This window comes from Pan troglodytes, chromosome 8, assembly GCF_028858775.2.
Source record: "Pan troglodytes isolate AG18354 chromosome 8, NHGRI_mPanTro3-v2.0_pri, whole genome shotgun sequence".
NCBI lineage: Eukaryota > Metazoa > Chordata > Mammalia > Primates > Hominidae > Pan > Pan troglodytes.
The window spans coordinates 145,716,151-145,736,408 of NC_072406.2; the positions used below are offsets into that span (position 1 = coordinate 145,716,151).

The following is a 20,258-nucleotide window of genomic DNA, read 5'->3' on the forward strand; positions in this document are numbered from 1 at the left end:
AATAAGGCACTTCCTGCTTGCTTCTATTTCAGACGAGAAATTAGCTGTAATTCACATTTTACCATTTTTTATAGTCAGTGCAATCCTTTTTGTCTGGCTGTTTTTAGGATTTTTTTTCCTTTGGTTTCCAAACGTTTAATTATGATGTGTCTTGGTGTGAATGTCTTTGAATTCATCTTATTTTGGATTTCTCAGCTTCTTGAATCTGTAGTTTTGTGCCTTTCACCATATTTGGAGAATTTTTAGTAGTTGTTACTTTAAATACATTTTCAGCCCCACACGCTCTCTTATCTTTCCTGAATTTCCCAGATACAAAGATTAAGTCTTGTTATTATTGTCCCACAGATCCCCGAGGCTCTATGAATTTTTCTATTTTCTCTCTGTTGTTTGCACTGTGTAAATTCTATTGATGTATCATCAGGTTCATTGGTTCCTCTGTCATTTCCATTCTACTAGTCCGTTCATTGAGTTTTTAACATTTCAGTTATTATATTTTCAGTTCTGTAATCATTTATTTTAAAAACAATTTAATTGAGGTTCATGTATCATAAATGCACTCTTTTAAAGTGTGTGGTGCAGAGGATTTTAGTATATTCAGGATTATGCAACCAGCACCACTAATTTCAGAACATTTTCATCACCTGAAAAAGAAATCCTGTAGCTGGCTGTGGTGGCTCACACCTGTAATATCAGCACTTTGGGAGGCCAAGGTGGGAGGGTCCGATGAGGCCAGGAGTTTGAGACCAGCCTGGGTACATGGCAAGGCTTTCCATCTCTACAAAAAAATTTTAAAAATTAGCCAGACATGGTGGCATGCACCTATAGTCCCAGTTACTCAGGAGGCTAAGGTAGGAAGATCACTTGAGGCCAGGAAGTTGAGGCTGCAGTGAGCTATGATCATGCCACTGCACTCCAGCCTGGATGAGAAAGTGAGACTCTGTCTCCCAATAAATAAATGAATATATAAATACATAAATAAATAAAAATAAAAAAGAAAAACACTATACTATTTTCAGTCATTTTCTCTTTCCTCCTTCTCCGCCCCTGGAAACCATGAATCTAATTTCCTTGTCTATTGATTTGCCTATTCTGGAAATCTCATATGAATGGAATCGTACCCAGTATGTGGTCTTTTACATCTGGCTTCTCTCACTGAGCATGTTTTCAAGGTTGACGCACATCCAGCCTGTGTGAGTGCCTTGTTCCCTTTCTATGGCTGAGTGACATTCCATAATGTGGACATACCGCATTTTGTTTCTCCATTTATCAGTGGATGCACACGTGAGCTGTTTTCATCTTTATTATGAATAATGCTGCATGGACATTCATGTAGAGATTTTTGTGTGGACATAAGTTTACATTCCTCTTAGATATGTACCCAAGAGTGGAGTTGCCCCTTCTGGGCTCAAGTGGTATCTTCCAGGAGTATCTCTGTTTAACATTTTGACAAACTGCCAAACTTTCTCAAAGCAGTTGCACCATTTTTGAATCTACCAGCAAAATCTGAGAGGTCCCATTTCTCCACATCCTTACCACTGTTTCATTTTGTTTTTAAGACAAAGTCTTGCTCTGTCACCCAGGCTGGAGTGCAGTGGTGCAATCTCAGCTCACTGCAACCTCTGCCTCTTGGGCTCACGCCATTCTCCTGCCTCAGCCTCCCAAGTAGCTGGGACTACAGGTGCATGTCACCCTGCCCGGCTAATTTTTGTATTTTTAGTAGAGACAGGGTTTCACCATGTTGGCCAGGGTGGTCTCGAACTCCTGACCTCAGGTGATCTGCCCACCTCAGCCTCCCAAATTGCTAGGATTACAGGCGTGAGCCACTGCGCCTAGCCTGTTCCATTTTTATAACTTCTATTTCTTTGCTGAGATTTCAATTTTTCCACTTATTTCAAGAGCATTTGCAATTTGTTGTGGAAACATTTTTATGATGCCTGTTTTAAAATCCTTGTCAGATAATTCTGACACCTGACTCTTCCTGGTGCCGCCCTTAGTTGGTTATCTCTTACTGAAATGGTCGTGTCCCTGGGTCTTCACATGATGAGTGATTCTTAACTGTATCTTCTCTCAAGGGTTTTGGTTCCAACGACAGTTCAGTTCTCAGAGTTCTTGCAAAGCTCTTCCGTGTCATTCTTCTGGTGCTGCTGGGACTCCCACTCAAACCCTAATCCTACCCCTACCCCTAACTCTGCTAGTGCCATCTGCCGGCACAGAGGACGCCTCCTTGGCTGTCTGGGGCCACTGCCTTCTGTGGTGGTGGCATGGCTGAAGCCGACGGGCCCGGGTGGAGGGCAGAGACGCAGGGCTTCACTGATGCTGTGCTGTGGGCAGGTTGGACCACCTGCCTGATGGTTGGGTCTAGTCCCATCAGCAGCTTGATCAGTGTGGGAGGAAACCCACAGCCTGCACCCTCCCCATGTCTGGTGATGCTCAGGCCAGCAAGGCATTGGCTGCTCTGCTCACGGATGAGAGGCAGAGCTGCTGATTCGCTCTGGAAAGGCTGTGGCTGTCCCCATTGGACCCTGGAGGTCCTTGGCAGCTCCCACTTCTGTATATGTGATTCTGGGCTGTGACCTCCGCCATTGCCCCAGCTAAGCAGCGAGAGCTTGCTGAAGCCCAGAGGGTTGTGGGACCATGAGGGCAGCTCTCTGGACCCTGGGACTCGGGCCCCTTCTTTTCAATCTCTGGGCAGTCCCCATTGGTAAGTTTCTGCTTCCTTCATCCATGGAACTTTCTGGAGGCAGCAGCTCTGTTGATGCCCAGGCCCCGGGGCATGAGGGTCCCTGCAGTGACCTGCCGTCTGCCTGGGTCTCACTCAGCCCAGAGTGGGTGGGACATGCTGGGGCAGGAGGGAGGTGACTCCACATGGCCGGATCCCTGTGACCTCAGGGCCCCCAGACCCTAGCCCCGCTGCTTGGAACCCAGGGTTCAGGGCTGGGTCAGGCCCTGGACAAAATGAGGGACACGGCCCAGTGTCTGGTCCCAATGACCCTGATCAACAGAGTCCTGAGGGGTCCTGCGGGGGCTGCTGCATCCACGTGCCCTGGAGCAGGGCTGAGGTCCTGGGAAGGAGGTGGGAGGGTTGGCTGCATCTGGCAGTGAGGTTGAGCATGGGGTCCCATGGAGATGCTGCACCCAGGTGGGGACACTGGGGTGTGAAGCCATGTGGAAGGGCTGCTGGGTCAGGGGCAGGGAGGTGTAGAGAGGGGGGTCTAGCTAGAAGGAACAGCAGGAGAGGCTGGAGGTGAGAGGGAGCCCCGGGGACCTGCGTACGTGGGCATGGAGCCATGATGTGAGTGTGGGGCTGGGCGGGAGGCAGGGGAGGGTGCCCTTGAGGCTGAGGAACACTTCACTGTCAGGGCTGGTCCAGGTGCCCAGCAGGGCGGTGACCTGGTGCTGGACGGAGCCGCACCCCCAGCGGTGGGGTGGGAGTCTGTGGGCAGCTGCAGAAAGGGCAGAGGAGGTTAGGATTTGAAGGAAAGGCAGCAATGTGGCCACAGATGGATGGAAGCCTGGGGTTGAAGGGATTTGCTTTTGTGTCAACGATCGCAAGCACAAGGGCCGGAATTCTCTATTACAACAAGAAATAGCTTTAGAAAATATAAAATGAAAAGCTATTCATAGCGGGCGTGGTGGCTTATGGCTGTAATCCCAGCACTTTGGGAGGCTGAGGCGGGCAGTTTACCTGAGGTCATGAGTTCGAGATCAGCCTGGCCAACATGGTGAAACCCCATCTCTACTAAAAATACAAAAATTAGCCAGTCGTGGTGGTGGGCGCCTATAATTCCCGCTACATGGGAGGCTGAGGCACGAGAATCAGTTCAACCCTGGAGGTGGACATTGCAGTGAGCTGAGATCATGCCATTGCACTCCAGCCTGAGTGACAGAGCGAGACTTTTGTCTAAAAAAGAAAAAATTGCAGACACCGGCACGCATCCATGTCCTGAGAAGAACCAGGTGGGGAGGGTGATGAGGAGGCTGGGGGGTGTGGAGGGATGGATGAAGACTGAGAGGGAGGAGATTCAAGGCTCCCCGGGAGGGTGATGAGGAGGCTGGGGGGTGTGGAGGGATGGATGAAGACTGAGAGGGAGGAGATTCAAGGCTCCCCGGGAGGGTGATGAGGAGGCTGGGGGGTGTGGAGGGTTGGATGAAGACTGAGAGGGAGGAGATTCAAGGCTCCCCAGGAGGCGGGAGGGAAAGGTCTTCATCTTGGACCAGGCGGGGTCCCCCCTCTGCTCCTGACTGCCATCGGGGAGGCTCTTTTCTGGGTGTGGAGAGTCCTCCAGGGGCCCTGGAGGCTGCTCTGGGACCACACAGCACCACCCACATGGACTTCCTCCTACTGGTTGCTTCATTTTCCTCGGGGTGGCCGTGTTGATGTGGGGTTGCAGAGGCCTGGAGAGGGTGGTTAGGGGTGCCTCCATGGGGGGTGGGAGAGAAGGTGCTGGAGTAGCTGAGATGCTCAGAGACCATGGAGGGTGAGATCCTGCCTGGAAGCCGGTATGGGTGGGGTAGTGGGGCTGGGTTTGGCATAGTGGGAGGGCAGGCAGGGGTGGTTTTCCTGGATACTCAGGGTTGCAGAGGACAGGACCGAAGGGTGAGCGGGGCACTCCAAGGGGTGTGGACAGTCACGTGGGTGGGGCAGGTGTGACAGTGGTGGGCTGGAGACCACAGGGCCTCCAGTGGAAGTGGGGGAATGATGCTTGGGAGGCAGAGAGTGGGTGGGAGGACCCACCCAGCTGCAGACCCAGGAGGACAGGGGACTTCCTTGCCTGGGGGATGGGGTCCTCCATGATGTTGGGGCTCCAGAGGGCCAGGGAGGGGAGTAGCCCCCGGGAAGACACACGGGGTGAGGGTTTCTCTGTGAGCCGTGCCCATCACCTCTCTGGGACTGCTTGGTGGGGTGAGAGGAGCCCGACTTGCTGCTGAGGCCTCGCAGGCCGTTCCCCGCTGCCGCGGCTGCCATCTCCTCCTGCGCCTCTGGTTGGTTCTGGCCCCTCTAACTGGACCTGTCTGTCTGAAGGTGGACCAGGTGCTCTGAGGCTGGCGTACAGACACAGCACGTGCGACCAAGTGGCGTTGGTCCGACACCACGGGGCATGGGGATACGTGTGCAACCAGCAGTGGATGCTGGCAGAGGCCTCTGTCGTGTGCAGGCAGCTGGGCTGCGGCCCTGCCGTGGGCGCCCCCAAGTATGTCCCGCTGCCTGGAGAGATGGCCCAGCCCTGGCTTCACAACGTGTCCTGCCGGGGCAACGAGTCCTCCCTCTGGGAGTGCAGCCTTGGCTCATGGTGCCAGAGCCCGTGCCCCCACGCATGGGTGGTGGTCGCGCTGTGCTCCAGTAAGTAGGGAGGAGTGAAGGGGGCGGGGCTGAGGAGGAGGAGGACTGGGAGGACGAGGAGGAGGAGTGGGAGGACCAGGAGGAGGACTGGGAGGATGGCAGGTCTCGGAGACGGGCGGGGAGGGGGGAGGCTGTGGGTCTGGAGCTCTCTCTGGGAGGGGCTCCTCTCTGGGCACCGGGACCATCCTGATTGTTAAGATTCAGCTGTGGAAAAACCAACGCCAGGGAGAGTCAGAGAGTGGAGGAAGGAAGCAGAGTGCGGCCCAGGCGTTGGGGAGGCAGCAGCCGAGCGGGGGCGGGGTCTGTGGACGCCTGAGGCCCACACAGGTAGCTGATCATGGTTTCTTAGACAAATGACAGACAGGTACACGCTTTCCCTTTGAGGTCTGGCTCGAGGGTCCTCAGCTGTCCCTCACACTTTATGTGGCTGTGAGGACCCCCTCATAGCGTCCTGCCTCTGAAGCTGAACCACCTGGCCAGGACCTCCTACCATTTTGGGGCCCAGTGTGAACGGACCCTGCGGGGACCCTTGTTTCAGGAGACCAGCAGCAGAGCATGAAGCTGGGCACAGGGGTCTCTCTGAGCCCAGGGCCCTGTGTGACTGCCCAGTCACCTGCCCCTGAAGCTGGCCCTGGCTCAGCCCATCACTTTCCTCCCTGAAAAAGGAGCTGCCGAGTGACCATGCGGCCAGCTGGGTCCATACCTTAAGGAGGACCGGCCTGTGCTCCACAGATGGCACTTTCCGGGAGCTCTGGCTGGTGAAGGGCCGCAGTCCCTGCGCGGGACTCCCCGAGATCAGAAACGTGAATGGGGTGGACCGCCTCTGTGGCCTGCATGTGGAGGAGGCCATGGTGTTCTGCCGGGAGCTGGGGTGCGGCCCTGTGCTCCAGGCCCCCCGCCGGGACGTGGGCGTCGTCAGGAAGTACCTGGCCTGCAGGGGTACCGAGCCCACCATCCGCAGCTGCAGACTGGACAACTTCCGCAGCGGCTGCGACCTGCGGCTGGTCGCAGAGGTGGACTGCTCGGGTGACGCTGCCACCTGATGTTCCCAGTGACCCTTGGGATGATGCTGGGCCTGGACCTGGGGAGGGCAGGGGGAAGGGGGGTGGGCGTTCCCACGGATGGGCCCCCCTGTCCTGCATGAGACATTGGGCGCAGAGGTGGGAAAGGGCCTCAGCTCTCACGCTGGTTCTCAGCAGAGTGGAGCTGAGTTTCTGGTGGCCCCACAGAGGTGTCCTGGCTCAGAACCCGCAGGCCATCTAGGGGTCCTGGCTGCCGCTGCAAGTCTGAGCCGCCTCAGCTGTGATCTCTGCATGTCTAACATGGATCGGGGTTGGGTAGAGGTCACTTCTTCCCAGCCCTGCCTCAAGTGTGTGTGAGCTGCACTGGTCTCACAGCTCCTGGCCTTGTTGTGCATATGAGGAGCAGCTGAAATGAGGTGGATAGTCTGCCTGCTGCGGTACCCCAGAGAGGGTGGTGCTCAGTGGACCAAGGGGTGCCCTGACCTCACCTCTGGGATTGCAGAGGGTGTTGCTGTCATGGCCCCGGACAGGCAGAGGCTGTGAAATACGTGGGCACCTGCAGCAGGTGACCCTGACCCTGACCTTGGTGATGCGGCCAAGGACGTCTGCTCTGCTCTGGGTGCCGGGTGGAAGGGCCTGTGGCTGCAAGTTCCTGCCTGTGCTTGGCAGACCCTCTGCCTAGTTGCAGGTGATAGCCCCTGGCTGAAGCCTTCTGCAGTCTGAGGCTCAGGGCCAGGCTGTTGACCTGAGAACACCTGTCTCCTGCCTGAGAGGACGTCTGCCCCCAGGACACACCGAGGCCCGACTGGTGGGCGGCGAGCACCCCTGCGCCGGGCACCTGGAGGTGAGGCGGGGCCTGACCTGGGGCACCGTCTGTGATGCGGACCTGGACCTGGCCACGGCCCACGTGGTGTGCCGGGAGCTGCAGTGCGGGGCGGTCGTGTCCACACCCAAGGGTGCCCGCTTCGGCCGGGGCTCGGGGCCGGTGTGGACGGAGGCCTTCCGCTGTGTGGGCAACGAGTCGCTGCTGTTCCACTGCCCGCGGGGGCGCGGGAGCCAGTGTGGGCACGGCCACGACGCGGGGCTCAGGTGCTCAGGTGAAGTCCTGTGTGTGGGCTCTGAAGGCTCAGCCCTGCCTTGTTCTCTGTCAAATCCCTTCGTGCCCTAAAGGTGCCTCTGGCCAGTAGGTGTGGGTGCTTTTGATGTTTGCTTCTGTTGGTTGAAAGAAGCGCAGGGAAGAGACTGGGTGTAGAGTGATGTACCCCAAGGCTGCAGCTAAGATCAAATTCTTCTGGAGAGCTGTGTGAGCTGGATGCTGATGCAGAGGAGGGTGGGGGAGCTGGTGAGACCAAGGCTGGGCTCTGTGCCCATCCCACTGGGTGTGAAGGAAGGAAATGACCACAGACAGCCATGTTCTGGGTCGGCCGTCTGCAAGCCAGGCTGGCTCCTCCTCTCCCCCAGAGTTCAGGATGGTCAACGGCAGCAGCAGCTGTGAGGGCCACGTGGAGCTCCAGGTGCAGGGGTCCTGGGCACCCCTCTGTGCCACCCACTGGGACATAGCAGATGCCACCGTCCTCTGCCACCAGCTCAACTGTGGCAACGCGGTGGCCGCACCTGGAGGAGGCCATTTTGGGGACGGGGATGCTGCCATCTGGCCTGACGCCTTTCACTGTGAGGGGACAGAGCCCTACTTGTGGAATTGCCCGGTAAGCACCCTGGGGGCCCCGGCCTGTGTCCCGGGAAACACAGCCTCCGCGGTCTGCTCAGGTGGGTGCAGCCAGGACGGTGGACCAGGAGGGTGAGTGAGAGGCATGGACAGAGGAGTGCAAGGAAGGACAGAGGGGGCGGAGAGGTACGGGCCCTGCTGGGGGGTGGTCCTGGGTCCCTCGCGCTGACATCTTGGGCCCCTGTGCGTCCCCATCCCCAGGTCTGCCCCACGCCCTGCGACTGAGTGAAGGACAGAGCCGCTGTGACGGCCGCGTGGAGGTCTCCCTGGATGGCGTGTGGGGCCGCGTCCTGGACGATGCCTGGGACCTGCACGGCGCGGGCGTGGTGTGCCGGCAACTCGGGTGCGGAGGGGCCCAGCAAGCCTATGACGCACCTGCCCCCAGCCGCGGATCCGTCCAGGTGGCGCTGAGCCGCGTGCGCTGTCTGGGCACCGAAACCCGCCTGACTCAGTGCAACGTGTCCGCGACCCTGCAGGAGCCCGCGGGGACCTCGCGGGACGCTGGCGTGGTGTGCTCCGGTGAGGGCGGAACCGCGTCCCCCATGGCCCGTCGCCACGGGATCCCGGGCGCCCTGACTCTGTCTCTCCACAGGGAGCCTCAGGGTGCGGCTGGCCGCGGGGCCGGGGCGCTGTGCGGGGCGCGTGGAGGTGCTGCACGGGGGCGCGTGGGGCACCGTGTGTGGCGATGCCTGGGACCTGCGGGACGCGCACGTGGTCTGCAGGCAGCTGGGCTGTGGCCGCGCCCTGAGCGCCCTGGGGGCCGCACACTTCGGAGCCGGGGCAGGGCGCATCTGGCTGGACGAGCTGGGCTGCCAGGGCCACGAGTCTGCGCTGTGGCAGTGCCCGTCGGCGGGCTGGGGGCGGCACGACTGCAGGCACAAGGAGGACGCCGGCGTCTTCTGCTCAGGTGAGCGGCCGTTGGGTACGGAATGATCATGCTGTTTTATTACGTACAGTCATGCGCACTTGCTTTCCAGAACAGCATCAAACTATCGGGAGCTGTTCTCTTCCCTGAATGCAGAACTTCCACAATGGATTGGGTGAGGTTCCTCTTGGTATAGTAAGTGCTACCGGACAAAGTACTTTGGTTCCGTGCACCTGGGGAGCTGGTCAGCTTCCTGTCGCAGGTTGGCCCTGGGGCAGCCCCACCTGGGCTCATTTTCCGCCGTCACCAGCTCAAGTGCGCTTGAAGTTTCCATCCGGAATTCATATATATATATAATTATATATTTTTAAAATATTTTATATTTATTTAAATATTGATTGATTGATTGATTGATTGATTTTGAGACGGTCTCACTGTGTTGCCCAGGCTGGAGTGCAGTGGCCCCATCACCGGTCACTGCAGTCTTGACCTCCTGTAGTCCAGGGATCCTTCAGCCTCAGCCTCCCAAGCTGCTGGGACTACAGAAGTGAGGCACTGCCACTGGCTTCAGATTCTTAATTTTGATCCATATTTTGGTGTACTGGAGAACTTTTTGCAGACTTTTATTTTTTTTTTGACAAGATCTTGGTCAGGCTGGAGTGCAATGGTGCAATCTTGACTCAGTGCAACCTCTGCTTCCTGGGCTCAAACCATCCTCCTGCCTCAGCCTCCCAAGTAGCTGGGACTACGCGCATGTGCCACCATGTCTGGCTAATGTTTATTTTTGTAGAGATGGAGTTTCACCATGTTGCCCAGGCCGGTCTCAAACTCCTGGACTCAAGCAATCCACCTGCCTCAGCCTCCCAAAGTGTTGGGATTACAGGTGTGAGCCACCGCACCTGACCATTTTGCAGACTATTTTTGAGATGGTGGATGAGCTTTATTATTATTATTATTATTATTCACACATACCTGAGCGTCTTTGTGTTCTGATCTTGTCCAGGTGTGGTCATTCTTGGGTGATGGAATTTTGTCATTTTGGGGGATGGGTTCTCTGGAGAAGCCTGTGAGTGGGTCACGGGCTGCCCACCTGACCTGCGGTCTCCTGAGCGGGTCACAGGCTGCCCACCTGACCTGCGGTCTCCCAGGGTATTTCCAGGCAACCCTGGGGGAGAGGCTGGAAGCTGGCAGAGTTTCTGGCAGCTTATCCAAGTGTGGGCTCTTCTCATTGATTTTGGTTTATATTTTACTTTAGGAACGCTTTCTTCAGCGATATCTTGGATTATTACGTTTATTTCAATTACTGTGTTCTTTGTATGCAATGCTGGAGTCTCGTGAGTTTGAGTCTTCCCTATGCTTCTGAAATTAATTTTGGCATGACTCTTTCCGCAGGCATTCTTGGGGTGTTTCTCCAGGTGGCACCCACGTCACAATCTGCGTTTCTGTCGATTCTGCTCTTCAGTCCTTTGGTGTATCATTTCGCCCTCCTCACCTCGTCCATCATCTCATTTTTGTGTCTTTATTCTCGGCAGCTTGTTTTCTCCTAATGACATGATGCTCTGCTCTCATAAAAGGTCCATCTTTTTCTGGCATCTCAGTGAGAATGACAGGTCATTTTCTAGAACATTCTGCTGGTTTCCGTGGAAAGTGGCTGATGTTAGCCCTTCCTCTGCATCTTCCATGTGGTCCTTGCTCTCTGGTTTGCAGCATTTTCCTCCGGTGGCTGCTTTATTTGTTTTTCTGTGAAGCTTCATTCTGGGGACCCCATCTGAGCTGGCATCTACAGGCACCCGGCAGTCAGACCATCTGCTGGAGCCAGCATGTTGGGCACAGCCAGTTCAATTCCTGGGGTTGCCTCTTTTTCACCTGGGTCTCAGCTATGCCTCGGTCACTTCTGGCCCCTCCAGGCTCCTCAGGGTCCCTGCCTGACAGGGCTGCATCCCCAGGGTGGGGCGGGGCACTCGTGGCTCCTGCTGTCCCAGGTGTGGGCAGGTGGACAGGCAGGCCGTGGAGCCCTGCTCAGCTCTGGGCCACCCACATGGCCTGCATTTTGTGCCTATGCTGCTGCTTTGCCCAAGGTCCTGTGCATACGTCCAGGGTACAAACTTTGATTGTTTTGGGAAACCAGATGGGACTGTTCATATCTGAGGGGCAGAAGCTATTTTAAAGAAGAATTAGAACAGTAATTTCTAGACATAGGTAGAAGATTTCTTTTGATAGACTTACAAAAATACTATATTGCTAATATCTTTGAGAGAATGAGATATAAAGTATGTTACATGTTATTAAAATTTGAGTCCAAAAAATTAGAAAGAAAAAACCATCTGTAATCCCAACACCCAGAGATAAAGCCATCGTGAATGCGTAACATATGTGAAATTAATGCTGAGTAACCAGCCCTGCCACAGGCAGCAGCAGCAATGTGTGTGGCTCCGACCTCTGTGGTCATTGCCTTTGGCTGTGCTCTGCTGCTGGTTCTCTGTCCCAGCCGGGCTCCCTTAGTGCCTTCGGTCACTTGATGGTTAGGTGGAGCCCTGCTTCGGGGCCCTGGCTGAAGGCAGGAGTAGTGGAGGCTCTGTTTCTGTCATGATCCAGCCTTGGTTCCAAAAATGATAGCAGTGTCAGCCTAGGAACAGGCACAGAGTCTCAGACCCTATTCCTTGACCCAAGTCCCAAGCCAGCTGTGATTCAAGGACTGGGGCACAGACTCAGTGAGAGGGTGTGGAAACAGGCAGGGGATACTTATGGACACTTTTGTATTCTATTACAGTGTATTTCTTTCCAGTATTCTTTCTAAGCTTATTTTAATTAGATATGATCCTATCAGATGTGATTCATACCCAATGTTCTCCAAGTATCCTGGTATAGGTATTTTAAAAGCGTTATTACAGTGCTCCATGGCGCAGCTTTAAAGGATTGTCTAACATGTCATTAGGTGACCATATTAGTCTTTTGGACTTTACACTGCTCCAAGGGTAACATTGAACATATTTGGGCACTGATCACTCAGGACCAAAGCTATCTCTGAACATGGGACTGAGGTACACACACACACACAGACACACACACACACTTAAATAATTACTGCAGTCAAGCTAATGAACATTCCACCATCTCACAAAGTTACGTTTGGTTTTGTGGTAAGAGCACCTAAAATCTACTTTCCTAGCAAACTTCCAGTGTACAATGCAATATTATTAACTACATTCCTCCTGCTGTATGTTGGGTTTCTAGATTTATTCATCCTGCACAGTTGTGTACCCTTTGACCTACATCTCCCCATTCCCCCACCACCTGCCCCTGGTAACCACATTCTATTGTTTTTACGTATTTGACTTTTTTTTTTTTTGCTCCCATATGTAAGTGGGATCATGCAGAATTTGTCTTTCCATTCCTGGTTTATTTCATTTAACATAATGTCCTCCAGGTTCATCCATGTTGTCACGGATCACATAATTTCCTTCTTATTTGAGGCTGAACAGTATTCCATAGCATCTATGTACCACATTTCTGTTTTCTTTTTTTAAATTGACAATCTTTGTACATCTCTATGGGGTTCATAGTGGTGTTTCAATCCATATAATGTGTAGTGATAAGATCAGGGTAATTGGCAAAGCCATCATCTCAGACATGTATCATTTCTTTGTGTTGGGAACATTCAATATCCTCCTTCCAGCGATTTGAAACCATATAATATACTGTTAATTACAGTCATCCTACAGTGCTATAGAATGCTAGAATTTATTCCTCTTATCCAGCTGTAATTTTGTATCTTTACAGATCTCCTCTTATCCCTCCCTCCCCCAACCCTTCCCAACCACTAGTATCCTCTGTTCTGCTTTTCACTTCTAGGAGATCAACATTTTTAAGCTTCCATTTATGAGTGAGAACATGTGCTATTTAGCTTTCTAGCTTGTTTCACTTAACACAGTGTCCTCCAGTTCCATCCGTATTGCTGCAAATGATGGGATTTTATTGTTTTTTTAATGGCTGAGTAACTCCATTGTGTACATGCTGTATTTTCTCTATCCATGTATCTGTTGTTGGACATTGCACTCATTCCACATCTTGGCTATTGTCAATAGTGCTGTGGTGAACCTGGGTGCTGCGGTGAACCTGGGCGCTGCGGTGAACCTGGGTGTGCAGTGAACCTGGGCGTGCAGTGAACCTGGGTGTTGCGGTGAACCTCGGTGTGCAGTGAACCTGGGTGTTGCGGTGAACCTGGGTGTGCAGTGAACCTGGGTGCTGCAGTGAACCTGAGTGCTGCGGTGAACCTGGGCATGCAGTGAACCTGGGCGTGCAGTGAACCTGGGTGCTGCAGTGAACCTGGGCGTGCAGTGAACCTGGGCGTGCAGTAACCTGGGCGTGCAGTGAACCTGGGTGCTGCAGTGAACCTGGGCGTGCAGTGAACCTGGGTGTGCAGTGAACCTGGGCGTGCAGTGAACCTGGGCGTGCAGTGAACCTGGGTGCTGCGGTGAACCTGGGCGTGCAGTGAACCTGGGTGCTGCGGTGAACCTGGGCGTGCAGTGAACCTGGGTGCTGCGGTGAACCTGGGCGTGCAGTGAACCTGGGCGTGCAGTAACCTGGGTGCTGCAGTGAACCTGGGTGTGCAGTGAACCTGGGTGCTGCAGTGAACCTGGGTGTGCAGTGAACCTGGGCGTGCAGATGTTTCTGCTGGGCTGATTTCATTTCCTCTGGGTCTATACACAGCAGTGGGATTGCTGGATTGTGTAGTAGCTCTAGTTTAAATTTTCTGAAGAAGCTCTATACTGTTTCTATAACTGATCTCAGTGCTGGGACCCCTTGAGCTTAGCCCCCTCCTTCTGAGACTGCCCATGGTGCCCAGGCAGGGCACTCCCTGGCCTGACTGTGCTTGCCTTGCAGAGTCGGTGGCTCTGAGGCTGCGAGGTGGGACCTGCTGCTGTGCTGGGTGGCTGGACGTGTTCTACAATGGGACCTGGGGCGCCGTGTGCAGCAATGCCCTGAAGGACCTCTCCTTGTCCATCATCTGCAAGCAGCTGGGGTGTGGGGAGTGGGGCTGGCTGGAGAACAGGCCCTTCCCCTCTGCGGGCACCGGGACCGCCTGGGTGGACAACATCGAGTGCTGCAGGCTGCCCAACTCCACTCTGTGGCAATGCCCTTCCCACCCATGGCACCCGCACTCTTGCGACCTTTGAGAGCAGGTCTGGATTACCTGTGCAGGTGGGCATTAGAGGTCTCTGGGGGTGCCCGGGAAGAGGTTTATCTGTCCTGACAGGTCACTTACAGGGGATGCCATTCAATCAGAGCCTGGGCCTGGGGGTCACTAGGATCCACAGCCTTCCTTCTGAAGCTTCTCTGGGCACCGAAGCTCTCAGAGCTGCTGTTTAACCCGCAGGACTGTCAGAGGACAGGCCACAGGCTGCCGGGGAGCCCCTCAACTGCTCCTCCTCGCTCGGCTGCCCAGGTACCCCTCTGTCCTTGTCGCTGTCCTCTTTCCCATCCCGGTCCAGCCCCCGCAGTGACCGCAGCCCCTTTTGCAGAGGAGGGCGCACTGCGCGTGCGCGGGGGCGAGGACCGCTGCTCCGGGCGCGTGGAGCTCTGGCACGCGGGCTCCTGGGGCACCGTGTGCGACGATGGCTGGGACCTGGCGGACGCGGAGGTCGTGTGCCGCCAGCTGGGCTGCGGTCGGGCCGTCGCCGCCCTGGGGGCCGCCGCCTTTGGCCCTGGCTCCGGGCCCGTGTGGCTGGACGAGGTGGGGTGCCGGGGCAGCGAGGCGTCCCTGTGGGGCTGCCCTGCGGAGCGGTGGGGACGCGGAGACTGCGCGCACAAGGAGGACGCGGGCGTGCGCTGCTGGGGTGAGTGGGGGCGGGGGAGGGCTGGGAAGAGGGGCGCCGGTTCAGTCCCGTGGTGGTCTCCGTCCTCTTTCCCCTCAAGCGGATCCCCAGCGCCCAGCCCTGAGACTGCCCATGGTGTGGTCCCCTGTGGGTGCTCCTGGCCAGTCCTGTCAGCTCAGGCTGAGTGGGCTGGGCTGCTGCTGCAGCGGTCCGGGTGAGGGTCTGTGCAGCTCAGGGCTGTGGCTGCCTCCCCATCCTGGCCCTCACCTGCCACCATTTACTGCGGGTGCCCCAGGGACCGCCGTGCTGCCGCCGCCGCTGGGTAGGTGGCTCTTTCTCAAGCTCCCGCCTGTCCTGTATGTCTGAGCCCCGCAGGGACCTGCACTGGGGCTCAGGGCTGACCATCGCGACCAGGACACCCCCTTTCTCTGATGGAAAGTGCTGTCCTTCCCTGTGCCCACCTGAGGGAATATATGGAGATCTGGGGGTGTCGAGGACAGAGGCCCCAGGCCCCACATGGCCACTTCTCTGGGGCCATCGCCTTGGTGGCTGGGGGGCTTGTTGGCCCTTGAAAGCTGTGGCCCCTTGGACACTAGGTCTGTGTCCAAGGCAGAGCTGAGGGCAGTGGGCAGTCAGGATGATAAGCACATTCCACAGGCCTTACCCCCTCCCCAGATCATCCCTCTGATGCTCCTATCTGGGCCCACATACCTGGATTTTCCCACCTGCATTTTCCCGCCTGAGCCCTACACCTGTGCCTTCCACCTCGGCCCTGCACTCATGCCTCCCCACCTGTGCCTTCCCAGCTGTACCCACTATCTGGGCCCACACAGCTGGATTTGTCCACCTGTGCCCTCCCACGTGGGCCTTCCTTGCTCGTACCCACTATCGGGGCCTACAGGCCTGGATTCTTCCACCTGGGCCTTTCCACCTGTACCCACTACCAGGGCCCACACCCCTGGATTCTCCCACCTGGGCCCTCCACCTGGGCCTCTCGTGCGGTGGCCTCAACCTGTCTCTCCAAGGGAGGAGCGCCTGTTCAGGCAGCACAAAGGCCCACCTCTCCTGGGGTGCCCCCCATTGCTGTGAGGCTGAGGTCCTCCAGGGCCAGGGTCACAGTGGCCCAGGCAGCCCAGGTGCACAGCAGGCCCTGCCTCTCACTGTGCCCCACAGCCCCTCCCTTGGCCCCTCCACCTGCCCACAAGGCCTGGGCCCTGCCTGAGATCACCTGCCTGGTCCTTGGCTCCCTCCTGGGCATCATCTCCCTGTTCCTGGGGACACAGTGGTGTCGCCGCAGAGCAGCCTGCAGGGGTAGGTGGGCGTGCCCAGGTGTGGTGAGCAGGGGCCTGGGATGGGGAGGCTGGAGGGCATGCTATGTGGGCCCTGGTCATTGCAGACCCTGCATGCTAAGTGGCCTTCCCCGTGGTGACTGCTCAGTGACTGTCTGTGGACCCATGAGTTGTTGGGGCCTCAGGGACCCTGAGTCTGAGTCTTGCTTTGCCCCCGCGATGTGCTGGATCAAGAAAATCCACGCTCCCAGGGCGGCCTGGAGTGAGAACCGGCTTCAGAATTCTGCTGACCCCTTATGACTTATGTGCAATGGGGGGCTTTCCTGGGTGTGTTCAGAGGCTGAGACCACCGGTCCCACCCTAGGACAGCAGTCCTGGGTGCCCTGAGTAGAAAGTGGCCCCTGGTCGGGGGTCTTTGCTGTCTGTGGGGGCTGCTGACAGAGGAGCCAGGGGTGTTGGTGTGCATGAGAGACTGCAGGGGCCAGGCAGGGTGGGCTTAGACTGCAGGAGCATTTCTTCTAGAACATTCTGGTGTGGCCTTTGCAGGTTGGGAGATGTCAGGCCATCTGTCCTCAGAGGGTGTCTATGAGGACGTCGGAGACTTCCCCATGGGGGAGAAAGACGAGGGACCTGCAGCATCTGCGGACCTGGGCCTGGAGGAGGACTATGACGATGGGGGAGAGCCTGAGGATGGCGCTGGGGAGGAGGCGGAGGAGGCCAGCGTGCTGCTGAGCCCCGCAGGTGTGCACCTCTGTGCCCTGGCGTCCACGGTGCTCTTCCTGCTGTACTGCTCCGATGCAGAGGGCACGGCTCTGGCCAGCGCCTACATCGAAAGGACTGAGAGCTGCTGCTCATGTGTCCGTGACTTTCTCTCCTGTCTCAGGCCTGAGGCAGTAGGACTTTTGGCTGTCCTTTCAAAGCTGCATCTCCCAGTGGGTAGATGTGGACTTAGGGAGGTCGTAGGTCCATATCTGGGTTACTTTGGCAGCTGTGCAGTGTCCTTCCAGCACCTTGTCCCAGTTGGCTGCAGGAGGGGCCTTGGGCAGCCCAGGTCACTGTGAGAAGCCATATCACTGTCTCCCGACCCACCGTGTCCCATCCTTGTCCCTTTGTGGCTTTGCTTCCCAGCCAGAAACCAGGACATGAGAACTCCTGGGGCTTTGAGAAATCGCTCAGCACCCCAATGGACCCTGTGTCTGTCTCCCTAAACACAGGCGGGGCTCCTTTCAGCCTGGGTCCCGAAGCTGAAGCTGGGATGGAAGACCATGGTGGCCTCTGCCCCAGGACGTGATGACCTGGAGCTGACGGTGGGGATGTCAGTGTGTTGAGAGAGTGGGATAAACCAGGGAGGGCTGGGGTCTTTATTGTCCTCACTCTCAAAACAGATGTTATTAAACTCCCTTTGAACTCACTCATGCATCATTAATTCAACCCAGAAACATTCAACATACACCACCATGGTCCAGGTTCTGTTCTGGCCCAGCCGTCTGCCTCAGCCTGGTGCTTTGTCTTCTCATCTGAGGGCGACTTTGTGTGTTTCCAATCCCACATTGTTTTCACTGTTTTATTGAGTTGGGATGTGGGCTACCCCTCCTGGAACTCAGGCAGTGGTCTGCCAATCAGGCAACCTCTTGGATCATTTCTTGTCTCTGCTCCCACCTGACTTCCAAGGTTAGGGGCCCAACCTTCAGTGTGGCTCCCTGATGAACCACCCCTGGGTTCCCGCCTTCCATCTGCACACACAGTGCTGCAGGGGATAGTGAGGGTTCTGCTGGGCGCTTGGGGCCAGAATCTCCATTTCTTACAGCTGCGTTGCTCTGATAGGTCCCGAAGCTTTCCCTGACCATCATCCTCATTGCTGACCACACCCTGCCCGGACCTGACCCACCAACGGTCCCACCCACCCAGGATTCCACCACTCAGGTCCCCATCATCAGGCATGTCTAGATCTTTTCTGACTTCTTCATCTCAGGTTTCAGCATACTGGTAACACCCAGGTCTAAACATCCAGTGAGTCCGTCACCTGTAGGGTCTTTTGGCCGTGCAGGCCTCTGTCTGGCCTCTGTGTTTGGCCTGGCATGTGGGCAGTGTGCTGTTGGCCTCACTGATACCAGCTCCGTGAGCAATGAGGACCCCCAGCTGCACCCTTGGGGTCTCTCTGCACTCTGCCTCCCCTCCCCCAAACCCCTCCTCTCTCCCAGCTTCCTGGGATTGTGAGGGGGACCCCTGCTTGGGTCCAAGGACCACGTCGGGTAGAGAAGATAAACCAGAAGCCCCCTTCCTCAGACAGGAAGCCCAATGAGGGTGCTGAGGGGACGTCCAGAGCGCGTGGACAGGGCCTCCGGGCAGAAGTGTGGTGCTGAGGACGTGTGGCCACCTTCCTGGGGTGCAGCTGGAGCAGCTCCTGATACAGCTGTGGGGCGGAGGGCTTACCTAACGTCTAAGTACACCCTACTCCACGAGAACCAGCAGGTCCTGCTGTCAGGGAACAACCCCTGATCGAGGGTTGGCCAACCTGGCTTGACTCTGTGCGAGGCATGTCCTTGGGGCCAAGGTCGGGGGTAGGGGATGTGGGCTGTCCCTGGGGTGGGTGAGGGCAGGGAGGCATGAGGTTTGTGGAGGGGCCATAGGGGCGAGATCAGCAAGGTGGCAGGAAATGGGATGAGGTGTGAGCATGAGACAGACCTGGAGGACACCTGGGGAGCAGAGTGAGGCTGTCAGTGCTGCGGGGAGGACCCTGGCATCACTGCCCGCTTCAGCCTTGCCCTTTGTGCCGGCCTCGCCCCTCCCATTTATTCCCCTAGGTCTCCCAGCAGCAGTGTTTTTATGAGTTTCTTTATGGTGATTGGCACAGACACGGGGACCTAGAGCTGCGTGCCCCCACCCCCGCCAAGGCCTCCCGAGGGCTTTCGCCATCCTGACTCCGCGTGCAGGGCACTAAAGAGGCCCTTTGCAAGTTAGAGTGCAGGGAAGCACCTGAGGCAGCTGCAGGTCCCAGGTGCTGGGCTCCGGCACAAACAGCCTGGTGGATGGGTCTGTGGCCTTTTCTGGAAATCTTTTCCTCTCACTCTCCTGGTCTCCCACATAGAGGTCTAAAAACCTGAGTCACCCTGTCCTGAACTGGTTCTCTGGCAAATCTACTGGAAATTAACCTTTATTGATATTATGCTGCTTATAAAATAACACATGCTTAATTATTGTAAATTTAAAAACAGGCCAGATGGGGTGGCTGATGCCTGTAATCCCAGCACTTTAGGAGGCCAAGGCAGGCGGGTCACTTGAGTCCAAAAGTTCGAGACCAGCCTGGGCAACATGGTGAAACCCCATCTCTGAAAACATGTAGGTGGCATATTGACGTGCCCAAATGCAAGTGTTTATCCAGCCGAGCGTAAGAGCTGCCCCTTTCCGGCCTTGCCTCAGATGCCGCATCATTGATTTAATCCTCTGTTGGATTTGGCGGCTTCCCAAGGACACAACCTCACAGGGAGGCCGTGCATCCCTTACGAATTCGGGTCGCAGGGCACACATGTGTTTCAGGATTTTGCTTCCATTGCTGGGTCTGTGTGTTCACAGCACATGAGCTTGGCACAACCCTAGGTCTTCAGCCGCATCTTTTGTGTGAGGCAGAGAAGGTCCATCCCTCCCCCGCCAGGCGCTGGTCTCAGCACCTGTGGCCACCAGGGTCTTGCTGAGAATGGGCCCTCACTGGTCCATCTCACACCTGAGGCTGCGTCGGGCACCAGCTGCAGGAAGCCCAGCCTGGTCTCAGCACACGCTGCTGGCACCGTCTGGGCTGAGGCACTGGTGACAGATGACAGCTCTGATATGGGGGGAGGAGGCAAGGGTGTGCACGGGCTTCCTTCTCAGAAAGGTGTCACACTGAGTCGGCGTCCACCTTCCGTCCGGGGGCAGAGCACACGTCCCTGCCGCGAGAGCATCAGCCTGCGGAGCGGCAGCAGCAGATTGGCCAGGCATGGCATTGTTCCCTCTGGGGCTGTGGCCCCTGCTCCTGGACTGCTGGACCCTCCCTCCCGGTGAGTGTGCCGTTGCCTGCAGGGCGCGGGGGGTCGGAGCCCCGGTGTGCAGGACGTTCCATGTGGGCGGGGGCCACGACACAACAGTGGTCCCGTCTGCTCCTTGGTGTGAATCCTGGGAGCCTCAGCTGGGGACCGCAGAGGGCTGGGGTGTCCTCTGCAGGG

At 56.6% G+C, this 20,258-nt stretch overlaps 1 protein-coding gene across 1 annotated transcript; it reads left to right on the top strand.

The window, feature by feature from the left end:
- Positions 1 to 966: 966 nt before the first annotated feature.
- On the top strand, positions 967 to 20,035 carry SCART1 (scavenger receptor family member expressed on T cells 1). The gene is given in 14 exon segments (XM_063781236.1): positions 967 to 2,701; positions 5,024 to 5,341; positions 6,074 to 6,367; positions 7,152 to 7,460; positions 7,825 to 8,130; positions 8,291 to 8,718; positions 8,720 to 8,996; positions 13,839 to 13,970; positions 13,973 to 14,137; positions 14,332 to 14,400; positions 14,477 to 14,791; positions 15,944 to 16,081; positions 16,606 to 17,366; positions 17,884 to 20,035. Coding segments are annotated over 13 exon segments (3,333 nt in total). The 5' UTR covers positions 967 to 2,634; the 3' UTR covers positions 17,121 to 17,366; positions 17,884 to 20,035.
- Positions 20,036 to 20,258: the final 223 nt, after the last annotated feature.